Source organism: Colossoma macropomum, unplaced genomic scaffold (genome assembly GCF_904425465.1).
Source record: "Colossoma macropomum unplaced genomic scaffold, Colossoma_macropomum, whole genome shotgun sequence".
Lineage (NCBI taxonomy): Eukaryota > Metazoa > Chordata > Actinopteri > Characiformes > Serrasalmidae > Colossoma > Colossoma macropomum.
In genome coordinates this window covers 36,792,247-36,809,890 of record NW_023494790.1, presented here as the reverse complement: position 1 = coordinate 36,809,890, position 17,644 = coordinate 36,792,247, and the positions used below count along the sequence as shown (strand labels likewise).

At 40.5% G+C, this 17,644-nt stretch overlaps 1 protein-coding gene across 1 annotated transcript; it reads left to right on the top strand.

Annotated features, from left to right (window-relative positions):
* Window positions 1–235: 235 nt before the first annotated feature.
* LOC118808775 (carbonic anhydrase 4-like) lies at window positions 236–16,200 on the top strand. The gene is made up of 11 exons (XM_036571652.1): window positions 236–256; window positions 427–502; window positions 729–755; window positions 2,384–2,554; window positions 2,620–2,771; window positions 2,850–2,942; window positions 3,026–3,098; window positions 4,531–4,694; window positions 5,810–5,920; window positions 6,960–7,011; window positions 16,031–16,200. Exons 1-11 carry the CDS (start codon window positions 254–256, stop codon window positions 16,198–16,200), a joined length of 1,092 nt encoding a protein of 363 aa, XP_036427545.1. The 5' UTR covers window positions 236–253.
* Window positions 16,201–17,644: the final 1,444 nt, after the last annotated feature.

Sequence of the window (17,644 nt, the reverse complement as noted above, 5' to 3'; positions counted from 1 at the left end):
TTGAGGCTTGTAATGTAAACATAGCCAAGATCCAAGCATTTTGACTCTCAGAGCCACTGGCCAATAGTCGACTCCGACTCCCAGCCGCGTTGGAGTTGATGAATCGACTCTTTCGGAATCGACTCGCGATCACTAGAAGAAACTGGGCTGAAGCTAATTAAAAGTGGGCGGTGCCGTTCTGGGTTTTATAAGTGGCGCAGACGCAGTGGACTTCCGGCTAAATGAATGTTGAGGTAGCAGCCCAAACAGTAGAATGGTAAGATGAGAAATGTAGCTCCTGATGTGTTTAAGCACTTTTGCTAACATAGTAGCTTATAGTGTTTAACACATTTCATCTGCTTGGGACTAAAATGCTGGTGGTGATGAGGCCGCCTGCCCACAAAGAGAACAGCTCTGTGTTTTAAGACTTTGCTCTGTCTCGGCCAGGTTCTCTCACTGGTTTTGAGCTGTCTTGCTGTTTGCCTGATTTCTACCACAGTTGATGGTGCAGATCCTTCAGTAGGTGAGGGGCTGTTCCTGTAGGCCCAAACACAACAAGACCTTGTGCCATTGGACTCCTATGGCTTATTTTCTGTGTAGCTGAAATTGGGTTTCTACTTGAATTTCCTTTTCCACCTTAAATAGTAATGCAGTTTCTGCTATTTTAAGGTGGAATTGAAAACTTGACTACCTTCAGCCTTGTTAAGTATGACTGTTTTCACATGTAATCAATCATTGTCTCTTTCCAGGTTGGTGCTATCACCTGCCATCGTGTAGTAAGTACTCTTTATTGACCTACATGAGAATGTGTGAATGGTAGCTGTTCACGTCCTTCCCATTGTGGGCTTTTTAGAGTCATGATGAAGCAGTGTCTGAGTAGAAGCTACCTTGTTTCGAGATGGCTTGTTGTTTTAGATCAGCTTCTGGGCCTGAATTTTGCAGTTGCTGCCAGGCTGGGCTTCAGCCCTGTGTGCCCAGGGCCCTTTATTTATCTGTGAAACTGTGTCCAGGGTTTTCTGTTCCTTGTTTACGTCTGGGGAAATAATGTTATGTTTCCTTGTTGACGTTCTTAGAAAAAATGCAAGTTTCTATGGCCCCAGGTTTCTGGACAAGTTGCTGGAATCATGTTTTGTCAACATAAGACTGCATCTGTATTGTACTTGCAAATGTACCTGTATCCTAGACAGCGAGAGGGAAGCAGGCGACTGTTGGCCCACTGGCTTTTTGCTGTGTCTTCGAGGTGGCACACTGGAGGCAGAGTATTGGACAATATGCAACTCTTCGTTGCTCATTTGCCACTTGCAGTCCATTTTACCAATTTTGTTCATTATCTTTGAGTTAGTTTTAGTGAACTTTAGTTAAGCAGTGTCCAACACTTTCAATAGTGTTTATTAGGCTTACCCACTATTTTTTCTCTCATTGTTTGTAATGTCTTTTTTCCAAAATAAAAGCCTATGTGCAAGTAATCTGTGATTAAAAGCCTGTAGGACAATGATCTAGGTGGATATATGCTTGCTGTCTGGGTATTTTCATAATCTGTCAGTACCTAAAATTGTTTATGCACATTCTGCTGACAAATGGATTCCTTTATTGATATAAATTGGTTGTATATTTCAGAGAATAATAATCTGTTCAGTGATGGGTGGGATTTAAATATAAATTCATGACTGTATTGGATCTTCACAGTACTGATATTATTATTGCAAGTTGGCATTTGTGCTAAAGGTCTGCATTGCAATGATTGCTTAGCCAGCTAATGAGCTCACTGAGGCTAAACCAGAGCTGGTTTAAAGTTTGGCTGGTTTCTCCCTGTTATACTGAAAACAGGACAGCAGAGGGCACCTATGAGTGAGTCCTCAATGAGTGGGCCTAAACCTATCCCATTTTTAAATAAGTTGTGGAGGACCTTTCATTTTGGAAAGTATAAGGACACAACTTCATTAAAAATGAACTTAGCAGGGCCTTCTGCTTCTTGTTTTTCATTTTTCTGTGGTGTCGGGTTTTTTTTTCTTTTCCTTTAGTAGGAAGCTATGATTACTGCTGCTTAAACTTGAGTGACTTTTTTTGCATGAACGTCAGTTACATACAGCATTTTTAGCACCAAGTGACTTTTTTCACCTTTCATTTTATAGCTTGCAATTTGTGCAGGAATTGAATGTAAACAGCCAGTAAGGTTTGTATCCTAAATAGCTGAGGGAACATGGGTGTGCACATCTGGGTATGTCCATTAGGTGGCCAAACTGTTACATCAGCAGTTCACTTAACTGCAAGTGAATACAAAATACAGAACCAGAAACTATTTGAGGTCTGGCTTCGAAGACCTTTAGATGGTCACTAAGAGGGGGAGGTCTTTCAGATCTCAAAGCAACATGTGATAATTTAACCCAACACCTTTCTGTTCCAGATGAATCTACCTGGCCCTCGATTGCCGGCGCGTACTGCAATGGAACGCGCCAGTCTCCAGTTAACATTGTGACTGCCAGCGTCAAAGCCAACGAGGACTTGACGGCATTAAAGTTTAAGGGTTTTAATGACAGCACGGCCTTGACTGAGATTAAAAACAGTGGCCGAGAAGGTGTGTACCTGCCGCGTCTTCTCAGTCCATTCACCAATAAATGGGTAACTTCTGATTTTCCTCAGTTAAGGTCATACTGAACCACGAGAAGATGGCAGTTGAAGGAGGAGCTCTTCCAGGCGTGTACAACAGCAGGCAGTTCCACCTTCACTGGGGCAGCGGCAGCTCTGTGCCTGGAGCTGAGCACACCGTAGATGGCAAACAATATGCAATGGAGGTTAGACATGCATGCATGCATACATCTTTACTTTAGATCTTTTAAGGTGTTTATCAAGCTGTCTTCCTGCTTTTTCAGTTGCACATTGTGAACGTCAAAGCAGAGTACAGTTCAACTGCAGATGCGCTGGCAGATCCGACGGGTCTGGCTGCTCTTGGTTTCCTTATTGAGGTGCTGTCAGTCTGCTTTCTGGTGATTTTGCATTTTAGTTGGAGTGCCTGCCAGATGCTCAGTGTCTTGCTCTACATGTGCAGGCAACCAATGACACTGGTAAACCCAAAAGCTGGAAGACCTTAACTTCCTACCTGGCAAATATCCCAAATGCAGGTAACCACCTGGGATTTGGTGTTGTCTGTTGGAAAATGCTCGCGAATTAAATGGGATTAGAAATCTCTGGACAGGAATTGCCCTTCAAAGTCAATACTTGACTTCTTTTTGAAGACAAGTTGGGAATTGTGAAGGGTAACACTATGTAATTACTATTTGGCCATGGAATACTGTTGGACTCACGACACTATACATTTGCACAAGTTCTCACTCTTTAGCCTCACTACAAATCTGCTCATCCCAGATGTGTATTTTAGCACCTACTGTTGCTATTAGCAAAGTTGCCTAGCAGTTTGGTAATGCTAGCTTGAACCTGCACTACATGGCCAGAAGTAGTGGACACCTCTCCTGATTACAGTTCAGTTGTTTCAGTGCACATTGCATGACTATGCTTGATGTTGATCTCCGTAGTCATTGGCTGTTGACTTTCAAGTGTGGCACCATCATAGGATGCCACTTTAGCCTCAAGTTAGTTCATAACTTTTGCTAGATCTGCTCTGGTCAACTGTAAGTGCCTTTGTGAAATGGAAGCATCTAGGAGCATCAGCAGCTTGGCTACCAAGCTGTAGACCCCACAAACTCAAACATAGCATGCTGAAGTGTGTAAATGACCTATCCCCTGTTGACTCGCTCTCGAGTTCCAGACTGCCTCTGGAAGCAATATCAAGTCCACATTAATGCCCATGGTTTTGGACTGATGTCAGGCATGTTCATGGGTGTCCACTTACTTTTGGCCATGTAGTGTATCTTTCACATAACTTGGTTCACCAGAACCACCTCTTCAATGACATGACATGCATGCTGTTGTGGTTGGCTAATGCTAGCTCGAACATGGGTTTCCCTCAGTAACTGCTTCTAGGAAGTTGGGTTGTGGTGAACACTCGCTTGAACATGGCTTTAACACAGCAAGCTTAGTTTCATAGACAAATACCTTCACAGTGCCCAAACTTCAGAATGTAGTTTCAGCAGTTTGCTTACTGTGCTGTTGCTACTCTTAAAGATGGTTGAAGAGTTCTTAAGAGAGGTTCTTTGCATCTTGAAAGGTTTTCAGATTGATATAGAATGTCCTGCATAGCACCAAAAAGGGTTCTTATCAAGCTTGTAACAATAGAAGAACCCTTTTTGGTGCTGTATAGAACCCAAATAGAACTATCCACACCACATTCTCCAGAACCCTTTCACAATGTAAAGAACTCTAATCATGAAAAGGTTTGAATTCATGGTTCTAATATAGAACCATTTTCTTTAAAGAATCCTTGAAGAACCGTTAAGTGTAGCTGGCTGACTTTGCTCGTTTCTATTTAAACTGTAACACTTCTGAAATTTCTAATATATAGAACAGTTTGATTTGGTCTTGCTTTGGCAGAGGTGGTTCATTCTAATGTGATGCAGCCCCTGCAGCTGTTCCAACCCCAGTTTTTTGCCTTTGCAGGGGATACAGTAGCCCTCACCCAGTCCATCTCCATGGACAGTCTGCTCGAAGGAGTGAACAGGTCTCGATATTATCGCTACCTTGGCTCCCTGACCGTCCCCAACTGCAACGAGGCTGTGGTGTGGACTGTCTTTAAAGACCCTGTCCGAGTCAGTCATGACCTGGTAAGCTTTGGCTGCACTTGAGAATTTAGAAAATGCTCAAAGTTATGGTTGAATGCAAAATGGCTCCCTTTTAACATGGGCATTCAATTTATATTGTGGTGTTTGCCTTTGAAATGGGGTCATGATGAGGCTTTTAAAACGATTTAAAGGATCCTTATTTAAATTAGCAAGAATCCATTCAGAGAGGTGCTTCGTAGCTTTTGTAATGGTTTTTCATTTTAAACCATATGGTCAGTTGTCACCTAGAAAGTCAGTGCAGTCGCACTTTAAGTTTTATTGAAGTTATTAACCACGGCTGAAAATTAAACACTAATGTTTTGTCCTTGAGCTTGTGGTTGTGGTTTTATGAATATAACTTTTAAATATTTTGTGAAAGGGCTGTTGACCTTGGAAGGTCCTGTACCCTCCCTGTTCTTTATACTAGCATGTCAGAATAAGAGTCCTTTGTTTCTCCACATATACCTTTTGAGGAAATCAGAATTTATGGATAAGTTTTTGGGTGAGTTCAATGATTTTAAAGGTTTGAGGCATAATTATGCCGAACGCCTTGTTTCAATATTTTGTTGTTTGTGTTTAAGGCTCTAGTTTTTAGGAAGCAAGCAGGTTTGTGTGGGTGTTTTTTGTGTGCACCAAGTGAGTTCACATTAAGGAGGTATTGTAGAATGTGATGTCGTCATTATTACATTTGTATTGGGGGGAAAAAGTGCATCACTGACCTGTAAATGACTTATTAATGCAGACCGATCTTTAACCATGTCTGTCTTAACCTTGACCTCGTCCTATATTATGTGTACAATTTGCTCCATAATCAGTTTTGTTCAGTGTGCATCAGTTTTCGTTTTGTCCAAGGCTTCAGTTTAATCTCCTTATATAAAGTACATATGGAATACAGGGCTGCAGATTTGACCCTCCTGTAGTTTTCTGTTAAAGCTATAGTTTCAGTGGTTGACAATGGATGATTATTATTATTATTATTATTATTATTATTATTTATTTTATTTATTTATTTTTTTTGTACAATTAGGGGAAAGATTGCAGTAGTTAAGAACGTGGAGATGGACATGTAGTAAATCTACTTCAGAGATGATTTAAACCCTTTGTTCTCCAAACACCAGGTTGACCTCTTCAGCACTAGACTGTACGTCAACAAGAGCACCAACTCTCCCCTGATGACCAACACCTTCAGGCGCACTCAGTCCATAAACAGCAGGGTCGTGACCTCGCAGGTGGGAAGCAGCAAAGCCGGTTTGCCGTCGACCTCGGCAGCCACCCGGCCTTTCCTCACTTTCTCCTTCGTCGCAGCGTTCATGTTCGTCGCCTTCTGTTATGTCTAGATTTTAGATGTTTTGGGTGAGCACCTCATCCTTTCCGTTTTATTATTTCAATCCCATAAAAACTAACTGCCTTTTAATTTCAGTCCACCTTAAATGGTTCCTCACTTATGCCGGCACATGTGGGTATACCTGTGGTAACAGAAGTGCACCATTTAAGGTGGACTGGGAAATGCAAATGCCTAGCTAGACTTGCTCATTGTTGCCTTCTGTTTTACAGATAATGAATCGACTGATCAAGATTGGTGTCTGAAGAGAATGAAGAAAATGAGTTTTCTACAGTTTTAATGACACAAAGTTTAATAAATGTAGTGTTGCATAATTTGTGTACATCTCTACTGTGTAAAGCAGTAGAATGGAATGGGGATATTTATGCTGTAAACTGGATTTTGCACTTTAAGTGTTGATGGATCAAACTTATAAAAACTGATTAAAACATTAAATGAGTGCTCAAATTGAGTTAGTGTCATCACATATACACAGGTGTGAAGGTGAGTTCAAAAGTTGTAGTACTTGAATATACAAACAAGAGAGGGGTGTGTGTGTGTGTGTGTGTGGTGTGTGTGTGTATTTTTTATATATGCACAAAATATACTCTAAATATATACACATTAGTATACACCAGTATTGCACCACTTCCAATGTACAGTTTTTAACAATAAGTTATGAAATAAAAGCTGTGATATGTGCAGTTGTGTGTGTGTGTTTTTTTTTTTTGTTTGTTTTTTTTTTTCCTTGCCTGATGTCTCTTACTAATTATTAATCCGCCCTCCCCCAAAACCTGGTGAAAGGTTACATGCAGGATGTTATTAGGCTAAATAGTTCCCAAAGTGTATTGGGTAGTAAATAAAATGTCTGATTTTTGTTTAAAATGTATATTTCAACACATATTTATGGCAGAGGGATACATGTGGCAAGTTGTGAGGCAAAACAGTCGTCGTCGTCGTCGTCGTCGTCAAAAAAAACTGACTCGTGTAGGTTCACTGGTGGTTTTGATAGTAAATAAAATGTCTATATCTGTGTTGTAGTCATGGCGACCCCTGGTTCCTATCACCACCACTGTAAAGACATCCGAGTCTCTACAATCAACCATTTCATGTCAAACCACTGAATGATTCTGTTTACATCTCGAACACAATCCTGCACAAATTGGAATTCCTCTTTTAAAACAGCGACGCGATTCACACATGTTGACCGCCAGGACTCACCCTGTATGATCAGAGTGACTGTGGAGATCTCAGTGACTTAGTCAGTAATCCAGTTTACATACATTTAAATGCCACATTTAAATCCCCACAGCAGCGTGTTCGGTGTAGAACTTTCCCTCATGTCTCAGAGTCCTTTGACTCAGACTCTGAGTTTAGTGCTGGTGATCAGAAATTTACAGCTAAATACACACAAAAATGACTCATGCAGTCACGCTTATAAAAATGAGGCTAAACGATAGCCAGGCCGTGTATACATGCTTCTGAGCTGAGAGTGGGGGAGGACCTGAGAAAGAGAATGGCCTTGTCCCAATTCAACACGCTTAGTGCACTTTCCCTCAAAATCGAACAAACAGGCCCTAAAACAAATGACAAACATAAAATTAATAATATCTAGCTCTGTCTTTCAGTTTACATTGATTTTCAGTATTAAAAATATGATATTAAATATGCAACTCGATTTGTAATTAAAAATAAAGCCTGTCTTGCTGTGTGTCGTCCGCCTTATGCTAATTGTTTATTTTTAATCATAATAACCAATAGAATGAATCACCATCAAAATTCTTGCACTTTCAGCCCACAGACACTCCAGATTAACAATTTCTGAAAAGGTATCTGAGGTTTTTTTTTCCAAGATCTCAATAACCAAAAAATTACAAAATTTTGCAGGCGCTAGGTAAATTTTTGATTTAAAAATTAGCCAAATTCATAGAGAGATCAAATTTCTTCTCATGAAGCATTCTGACTTTTTTTTAAAAAAATCCTTTGCTATAATGGGCTGGTCATAAGTGTCTCATATAGGCAGGATTCCTTACACCAGGGGTGTCAAACTCACTAAAAGGGCCATATAAAAAAAAAAATCTCAAGAAATCGGTGGGCCGGAGAACGCCTACGTTTTTATTTCATTTTTAAATAATTTAAACATTTTGCTATAACCTGAACTGGCTATTGTTTATTCAAACAATAAAACATCAATGAAACAGGCACTTGTAGTAAACCTTGAAATATCACAAGTAATATCACAATACATTTTACAAAGTATTACAATACTTGAAATAGTAAAAAAACAAAAGCTCTGAGGAGCTCAGTCTTTTAAACCTACCTACTTGCTTGATCTAGACACCTGGCATCTTTTCTTTGCTGCAAGTTCACTGATTCTCTGGATCAGTTTCTGAGCTGCTGAGCTGAGTGTTTAGTGTTTGTTGGTTGAACTGCAGCTCAAACACTGCTAATGTGTTTGGTACATAACTGGTGTGGTAGAAGTGAGGTGTAACCGCTTTCCCATAGACTGTTGTTGGGGGAGGGGGGTGGGAGTGCACATTAAACTGCAGTGCATGCTGGACGTTGTAGTGCAGGGCATTATGAAACAGACTGTTATTGATAGAAAACTAAAACAATTTGGCGGGCCGGATCTGTGTTTGAAGCAGGGGCCTTACACGGTCACCTGTCAGCGCCATCCAGCTGCTCATGCCGAATGAAATCCAGTCTCAGTTTCAGGCTTTGTCAGTGCAGCTAGAAGCAGCAGTTAAAATTGCCAACTCAGTATGCTGCAGCTGATGTCCTGGGCTGTCCACTGTTGTCGCCCGTAAACCACATGTACACCACCATGGAAAACTGACCACATGGATGTTTTGAGTTAATGTTGACAAGAGAGACATTAGGAATTCCATCGTAATGAAAAAGCATGCCTTCATAACAACGCTGCTCTGAGGTCACCCTGAAAGCGGTGGTCAGGCACAGCCGCCCTGATGAGTGGCTTTACTACTGTATGTTTTGCTGTGTGGAATGTAATTAAACACAAGGCAGGTACAGGGATGCAGGTGATCCACATTCCCCTGTTATGTGGCAAGTTAGGAGAAAGAATTCATGGGGTGAGTGTTGACAGCTTCAGCATTTACACTGATCAGCCACTTCATTAACACCATCTCCTCGTTTCTACACTCACTGTCCACTTTATCAGCTCCACTGACCATATAGGAGCACTTTTTCTCTGCATACTTTGTTACCCTGTTCTTCAATGGTCAGGACCCTCACAAAGCAGGTACTATTTGGGTGGTGGGTCATTCTCAGCATCAGTGGATCAGACACAGCAGTGCTGCTGGAGTTTTTAAACACCTCAGTGTCACTGCTGGACTGAGAATAGTCCACCAACCAAAAATATCCAGCCAACAGCGTCCTGTGGACAGTGTCCTGTAACCACTCATGAAGGACTACAGGATGACCGAGACAAACTGTGCAGCAACACACCATTTATAATAAATTAGATTTATTGAAGTTATGGCAAATGTAATAAATGCACATCCTTACATACAAATACAACACATGTATGGTTCATTTTCATCTTATAAAAGTCTTCTATATCTTTATTATCTCTTCAAAAAAATAAAAATATTATGAACATGACTGAACTATTCAGTGAAAGTTGTGTTTAAACTATAACCAACACAGTATGTAGTACAGCAGCGGTCAGGGACAGGGCCGGTAAGGTGTGGTTGCTGAGGAAGGCTGAGACACTATGACTCTGCAGTTCAGTGCCTGAAGTTGTTGGTGATCAGAGGCTGGGCTGTTGTGTTGATGTACATGGTGGTGCTGAAGAGGTTGATCTAATGACAGAGAGAATAAATCAGTGCATGTTCGTTACACTTAAAGCTACACTATGTAAGTTTTGGGGATTTGGAGACCTCTCTGGTGAAAATGTGTAATTGCATGCAACGTGCAGAAGAACATTTTGTAACAGGGGTTGTGTTTCAGACCGCTTCCCTCCTGAATTGTGTTTCTTTGGTTTTAGCACTGAGGCTAATAAAGCTGACAAGTAATGGACGCTTATACCCCAATTAGCAGCACTGCTGTGTCTGATCCACTCGCACCAGCGCAACACACACTAACACACCACAGTGTCACTGCAGTGCTGAGAATGATCCACCACTCAAATAATACCTGCTCTATGGGGGTCCAGTGGGGGTCCTGACCACAGAAGAAGAGGGTAAAAAAGTATGCAGAGAAACAGATGGACTACAGTCTGTAACTGTAGAACTACAAAGGGCTCCTATATGGTCAGTGGAGCTGATAAAATGGACAATAATGTAGAAACAGGTTTTAAAATGTGTTTAATTTAATACCCCACAGCTACAGAAGACTCCTCATGAAGATGTGTAGTAGGAGGGAAGGATCAGATTAGGTATCTCTTATTTTTGAAACACTGCAGCTTGGTATAACTGACCGGTGTCCTTGCAAGGAGCCATGTTGCCACAACATGAACTGCCTGTACGCTGGATGCCGATAATTGTTGTCTTTTCCGTGGTATTGGTGGTATTGGTATCAGCTAAAACAAAACACTACCCGGTCCAGACTACACAAGGACATACGAAGCAGGACACGTCTACAGGCCCCTTCTTCCCCACCACAACACTTTCTCTCCAAGTCTGTTGACATCTCCCTGCGAATGGTGCGGAATCTGCTGCTGCTTGATGCTGGACTCCTGGCTGCTGCATAGCGAGGGCATCAACACGAGTCCTGGTATCTTGTCCGTGACCTCCATCAACAAGCCCTGAGTCACAGTGTTGGATAAGTAATTAATAAAGAAATTATACAACAGTTAGTTCCGGCCACGCAAGCTGATTGGTTGAGAGGCATTCTAACTGTGCTGTTATTGTGCTTTTAAGATCACATTTGACGAGATGAGACGACACTAAATTCCCAAACTGTCATCACCACTGAGCAGCTTTTCAGTCGGCAGCTGTGACAGAAGAACAGCTAAACAACCTGGAATCAGCCAGAAATGAACCCAACACCATTCGCCAAACTAAATGGGCTGTAAGATGCTTTACAGACTGGCTGAACAAAACAACATTAATACTGATCTGGCAAAAACTGACAAAACTGAGCTGAACTTGATATTGCAGCAGTTTTATGGCTCAGTCTGTACTTCAAAAGGCAAGGCTTACAGCAGACCGTGCAGCGAGTGGGCGGAGCTCGTTACTCTGACGTAGCAACAATCTGCTTGTTAAAGAACTATAATTTGGTGAAGGAACTGCGAACATTAAAACATATTAAACGCTGCGTTCACGGCCCAGTTTATTCATTTATTACTGTATTTATTTAACTGTTGTGTAAAAGCAGTAGAACACTCGAGGAGTGTGTTATCACCAATAACATCACGGCTGTGATGATCTACAGCGACCAAATCACAGCTGTGATGTTATTTCGCGATAACACACTCTTTTGGATGGGTCTGTTCTAAAGTTTGTTTTAGGCGTAGATTTGCAGAATGAGGCAGCATGAGAACATCGGGGTAACAGGGAAGATTTAATGCTGGGTTAGCTATGTTGCTGATCCTAGGTCTATTACTAGTAATGACAGGGATGACTGGAACCGAGTCGTTTAAAGTTAAGAATAGGGGTGGGAATCACAGGGCATCTCACGATGTGATATTATCACGATACGTTGCCCATGATAATGATAATATCACAATACTGAGATTCTGTGATACTCGATATATTGCAAGACAGTCCTCCATGATATATTACGATAAAATAAAATACTCCTACACAGGCAAAAAGCAGGAATGATGTATTTATTAGTGTCAGTTTCACAGAATTTGACAACCAGTATAAAACAATGTCCAACAAAGCGCAGAGCTTAGCTTCATTAACACACATACACTGACTGTGTGTATCAACGTTAAATACCCATAAACCACCAGAAAGAAGAGCAGTTCTGGGGTTAAAATGTCTAAAGGTAGAACTGAAATCTTTTCTAGCTGTGTGAACTTACAGAAAAATAAATAAATAAATACATTTATAACGTTTTCAGTGAAATATTTTCGGCTCTGTATGTCGTATCTTGGTTCCAGTGTGTGAAACACTTGGTGAAAACCTTCATTTCCGATTACACTGTATGGGTGAAGGCCCTTGCAAATAAACCTGGCGACACACATAGTAATACTGGTAGCCCTCGGGGGGCGTAACAGGAAGTTTTGCTTTGAAGACAGCACAATTGGCCTCGCTCTCTCTGGGTGGGCAGGATGGTCCTCTTGGCACACAGCTAGACAACAAATGTACCTTTACATGCCATATCACTGAGTGTGTTTACATGCACTTAATAATATAAGATCATAACCAGTCTTCTGCAGTTATCTGATTATTCAAATGGTCGTGTAAACAGCACACTAGATCCGAGTAACGGATCTGAATCCGAGTAAAAAATCTGATAAAGAGGCTGGGTTTTAGCTCAGTAATCAGATTTCTCAGTGCATGTGAACTCTTACTCTGATTTCTTTCGTTTCTCTCAGTCTGCGCATGTGCAAAAACAGGCGGTGGTACCGGAAATAAGCAAGCAGCGTTTAACACAGCACCCGCGAGATGCAACAAAACACTTTTAGAGCGACGCTGAAACCAAATACATGCTTGACGAAATGAAGGATTTAAATATTCTTCATCTTCTAGATGATGTATGTTCATATTTTCAGGTAAAGTGGTGCAATGTTTAAAAGAAATATTACGTTACGTTTACGGCACGTCTTCCTCTATGAGTTTATTGGCTGGTTGTAAAGCAAAAATCTGATTACTGTCTGACTCATGTAGACCCGGAGTTTCCCCATTATCTGATTACTCAAGTGTAATCGTGTCGATCGGATTACTGACAAAATCTGATTTTCTGCAGTTATCGGATTATTAAGTGCGTTTAAACGCATCCACTGACCTCACAGGCCAATTGAGACAAAATGTGATATCCAGTGCACACTAGAAAAGGATTGTTGAAGCTACATTATTATCTACTCTTAAATTATGGTGATATGCATCTGCTAATACTCTAAAACCTTTAGATTCAGTCCAGCTCTCAGCTCTCAGGTTCATCCCTGGTGACCTTTGTAACACTTATCATCGTTTGTTGTATAAGAAAGTAGGTTGGTGCTGTCTGGCTGTACGTCGGGAAACACGCTGGTTTTGTTTATTTATGAAACCCTTATTGGCCACATACCATATGCGACATGCCATCGTATCGCATCCATGCTTACTGTAAATAATGGAAATTATCGAAATCACTCCAGTGACTGGATCACCCTTCACGTGCTTCAGATAAGACCTGATTTTAGCTACAGCCAGCTGGATAACATCAAAACAAACTGGACACTCTGAAGCTTTTTTATCTCCAAGCACTTCCACTCAGCCTGCAGCTGATATATTGATATATTAGCTTCTTATGTTTTAATTTTTACTTCAATGTTTATTATTTGAATCCTTCATCTTTGTTCTAATGCTTGGTTACATTGCAGTTAACAGCCACCTTCATTGTAGATTGTTTGATTGATTGATACCTGATACATGGCTGTAATCACTTGTATACTGTGCAGTTTTTCTACAATGAAAGTTGGGCCTATGTCATGTCTTTTGCTCCATTTTGTCAATAAAAAACATGAGCAACAACAGATATATTTGCTTTTACCTAACGCACATCAGCCAACGCAGAGAAACCAGGCTTAAAGAAGTCTCCTGTAGAATAACAATATCAATAATAATGATACTAATAATCTTTATTTATATAGCGCTTTTCGTGCCGGTGGCAGCTCAAAGTGCTTTACAGACAGGTGATAAAGCTTAACAGTGATAGAAGCAATTATCAGTATACACTTAAAATCATATAAAAATGACACAGATCAAATTAAAAGATAAACACCATGAGACATAGTTTTCATTAAATGCTGAGTTAAAGAGACACGTTTTTAGATGCTTCTTAAAAATGAGCTCTGAGCTTGACTGTCTAATAAAAGGTGAACTGAGCTCCACAGTTTAGAAGCAGAATAACTGACAGAATGACTGAGTCTCAGCACTTGGAGATTTTTTTCTGTTTTGTTGATTGTTTTCTGTATTTTATGGAAGGAATTTGCAGAAGGTCAGTATCTGCAGATCTAAGATTACATGCTGGAACATAAACATACAGGCACTCTGTGATGTAAACGGGTTCTTTAAGGTCATTTGGGGCCTAAAAACTAGTAGCAGAACTTTAACTTCAACTTTTAGTTGTAAAGGATGGATTATTTTCTCCAGTAAGAAGATCATTAAAGTGATCAATTGTAACAAATGTAACAAATGCATGAACGAGTTTCTCTGCGTCGCTCTGAGAGAGAAAAGGCTGAACTTCAGTTATATTTCTCAAATGATGAAAAGCTACTTTAGTGACTGTGTTTACATGCAGATAAAACAGAGCTCAGAGTCTAAGATCACACCCAGGTTTCCTAATTCAGGTTTGGTATATGAAGCTAAAGAACCAAGGTTCTCATAAAGCAGCTTTCTCTGAGTTTTAGTACCAACGATCAGTATTTCAGTTTTTTCATGATTTAATTTTTCGACATCCACTGAGAAATATCTGACACACAGCTGGTCAGTCTGTCTACAGAATCTTGATCATCAGAAGGAATGGAAATGTCTAACTGTATGTCGTCAGCATAGCTATAAAAATTTATATTATGTTTCCTAATGACATCACCCAGAGGTAACGTACAAAGAGAAAAGCAAAGGCCCTAAAACTGAGCCCTATGGGACTCCACAAGAAATGTTACCTTTTTTTTTGATGAATGATTTCCCAATGAAGCCAAAGTGTCTCCTAACTAAATATGATTTTAACTGCTCTAAAACTGTGCCTGAGATGCCGACCCAGCGTTATATAGTTGCTTGTTTCAGTCCGCTGAGCTGCGCTGTGTCTTATCAAGACTATATATTCAGAAAATTAATTTTAGAAGATAAATCCGCATGAGCCACACTAGCAGACATGTTGGGTTTAATTATTCGATCTATGGTGGAGAAAATGACTTTGGTTTTATGTTTGGGTTTATTAATTACACCAGAGAAGTTTGACTGTCTGGATTTTTATAGCATTATTGTAGGTGGAGATCTGCTCTTCGAGAATATCATAATGTACCTGCAGCTTCTAAATTGATTTCAAAGAAAATACAGAAATTATCTGAAATTAAAATATCAGAGATGAGGGACACGTTTGTGTGTTTAAGCCGCTTTTCCACTGCATGGTACCGGCTCGACTCGACTTGCTTTTGGTACCAGCTACTTTGTTTTCCTTTGCAGATATAGCGCCCCCTCAGGGTAGCTGGTCGCCATAGCGATGCCAAATGAAACTGCCGTGACATGAAGAAGACAAATTTTGTTCAGAAGAGGCTGACTGCAGAAAGACAAAAGACTGCTGACAAAAAAGGAGAGTTTGGGAAAAACTACATCAGAGTTCAGATGACGAGACGATTCTGGCGGCTCAAAAAGGTGATGCAAGAGGCTACGCTAACCTGGTAGAGAACGTTAGCATATGTGTTTAGCGATTCTCTCTGACCAATCAATAATCTGCAGTGTTTTTACGTCCCCTTTTGGTATAGGCTTAGCTCGCTTGGAACCTCAGAGATGGTACCAAAAAAGTACCAGGTACCCGGTACCAACTTTTACCAAAAAAGGCGAGTAGAGTCGAGTAACTGGTACCATGCAGTGGAAAAGCGGCTTTAGTGATGACCAGATCCAGGATGTGACCAAGCTTGTGGTAAAAAGGTGTCCAAGTGCTGATTCAAACGAAATGTGTCTAGAACTCTAATGAATTCTATTGCCTTAAAGTCTGATTCCACAATTTCTGCCAAAAAATGACTATTTTGCTTTGGAGGTCTCTATATTACATCTAGTAACATTAAACTATCACTAAAAAGGTTGACCCCCAACATACTCAAAAGACATAAATTCACCAACGGTAAAATTTTGGCAATTAATCCTCGCCTTACTGTACACATGGCAATGCAATCTCCGATTATTAGGAGGTGCTGAGGCGCTGAAACGAAATGGTTACTGGACGAGAGGTCCGGCGGAGGATGAGCTGATGAAGGCCTTCTCTTTCCCCAGCCACGCTGGCGTTCCCAGCGCTGCTTTGGTGTGGGCAAGAAGTTGGGAAATCCCGGCATTAGCCATGCTCTGTCCGGAGAAGTAGAAGTCACCACCAGACTTGATGGACCTGAAACTGCTGGATGGTCCTTTTCTTCTTTGGCCTGGAAAACACAACATCCATTATTTCCATAAACATTCTGAAAGGTTGACTCGTCTGACCCCATTACACATGTCCACTGTGCATCAGTCCATTTCAGATAAGCTCAAGCCCAGTCTGCATTTCTGGACATTGTTGCCATATGGCTTCCGCTGTGCACAGTACAGTCCTAACTTGGGTTAACCCCTTAAATGGGGCACACCGGTGGGCCCAAAGTTTTATTGCACACTTTATAACCCAAGAACAGCTCAGCCAGTTTGCACCGAAGTCCCTGTAGTTACTGAATAATAAGCCTAATAAGCCTGGAATTTTAGGGGATTTCTCTGGATTCCCAGAGACCCAGAGTGAACACAGTAGAGGGTGACATACCTAAGAATGCTGTTCTGAAACTGTCTGATTATTTTGCCAAGCAGCGAGCCTTGACCCATTCATAAAGGATGCTCCTTTTATACCTAAGCATGACTGCATCACCTGTTTAACATGTTTTTGAACATTACACAACATTCCTAGTCTTAAACTGACCCCTTTTTGGAACTGGAATCAGTTTTAAAATGAGCATATATTTACAAAAAACAATGAAGTTGGTAAGATAAAACATGAATTACATGTTCATTGGACTACTATTGTTTAATTACTGGCCACAGTGGATTTATAGGTCGCTGCCTTCTGTTTTTATTTGCATTCCACATTTCTGTTTGTTCTCATATTGGTTGAGTGACGGTTGCATGCAGCCCAAATATTTAAATGCAAAATGTTGATGGAAAGCGGTTGTGCTCAGTGAAGTACAAGAAACCAAAACCAAAACAGTGTTGTTTCAACATGGTCACGGTGGAAGGGTAAGCAGTTCCTGCACTTCAATAAATATGTCAATGACACCTCGATTTCTGTGTCATAATGTCATCAATTTCTGGCATAAATTCTAAAGACATTTAATAAAAGTCATTTATTTCATTTCCAGTCAAAAGTTATTCATTCATTATTTTTACAGATGTAAGTCAAGCTAGTATTTTTTTACTTTGTCTTATTTTTCCAGATAAAAAAGTCAAGCTAACCATATTTTTTAAAGTTGTACTATTTGGAAATGAAGTAAATGAAGGGTGGTATCTGACTTTTTGCACAGCAACATAAGTGAATTTTCCTCAAACACATTTATATGGAACACAACAAAAATGTGGACTGGCTCAGGACTGGACTAAACTATGTCTGGCTACATATGGACATTAATGAAGCTGTATTACTGAAATCTAATGAATAAATGAATTTAATGATAAGGCAGAGAATCTTTCCTCGCAATGATCGTAAATGGAATGATGTGGGTGGATGAAGATCTGTGACCGCGATCTGATAATGAGAAAACAAAAAGACCCGCAGAGTCAGTGACACGCCCCCA

Excerpts from the sequence above, each read along its gene's own strand:
- LOC118808775 (XM_036571652.1), top strand. Across the intron at positions 503-728 it reads TGGTGCAGATCCTTCAGTAG|GTTGGTGCTATCACCTGCCA; the intron begins GTGAGGGGCTGT and ends GTCTCTTTCCAG. Across the intron at positions 756-2,383 it reads CTATCACCTGCCATCGTGTA|ATGAATCTACCTGGCCCTCG; the intron begins GTAAGTACTCTT and ends TTTCTGTTCCAG.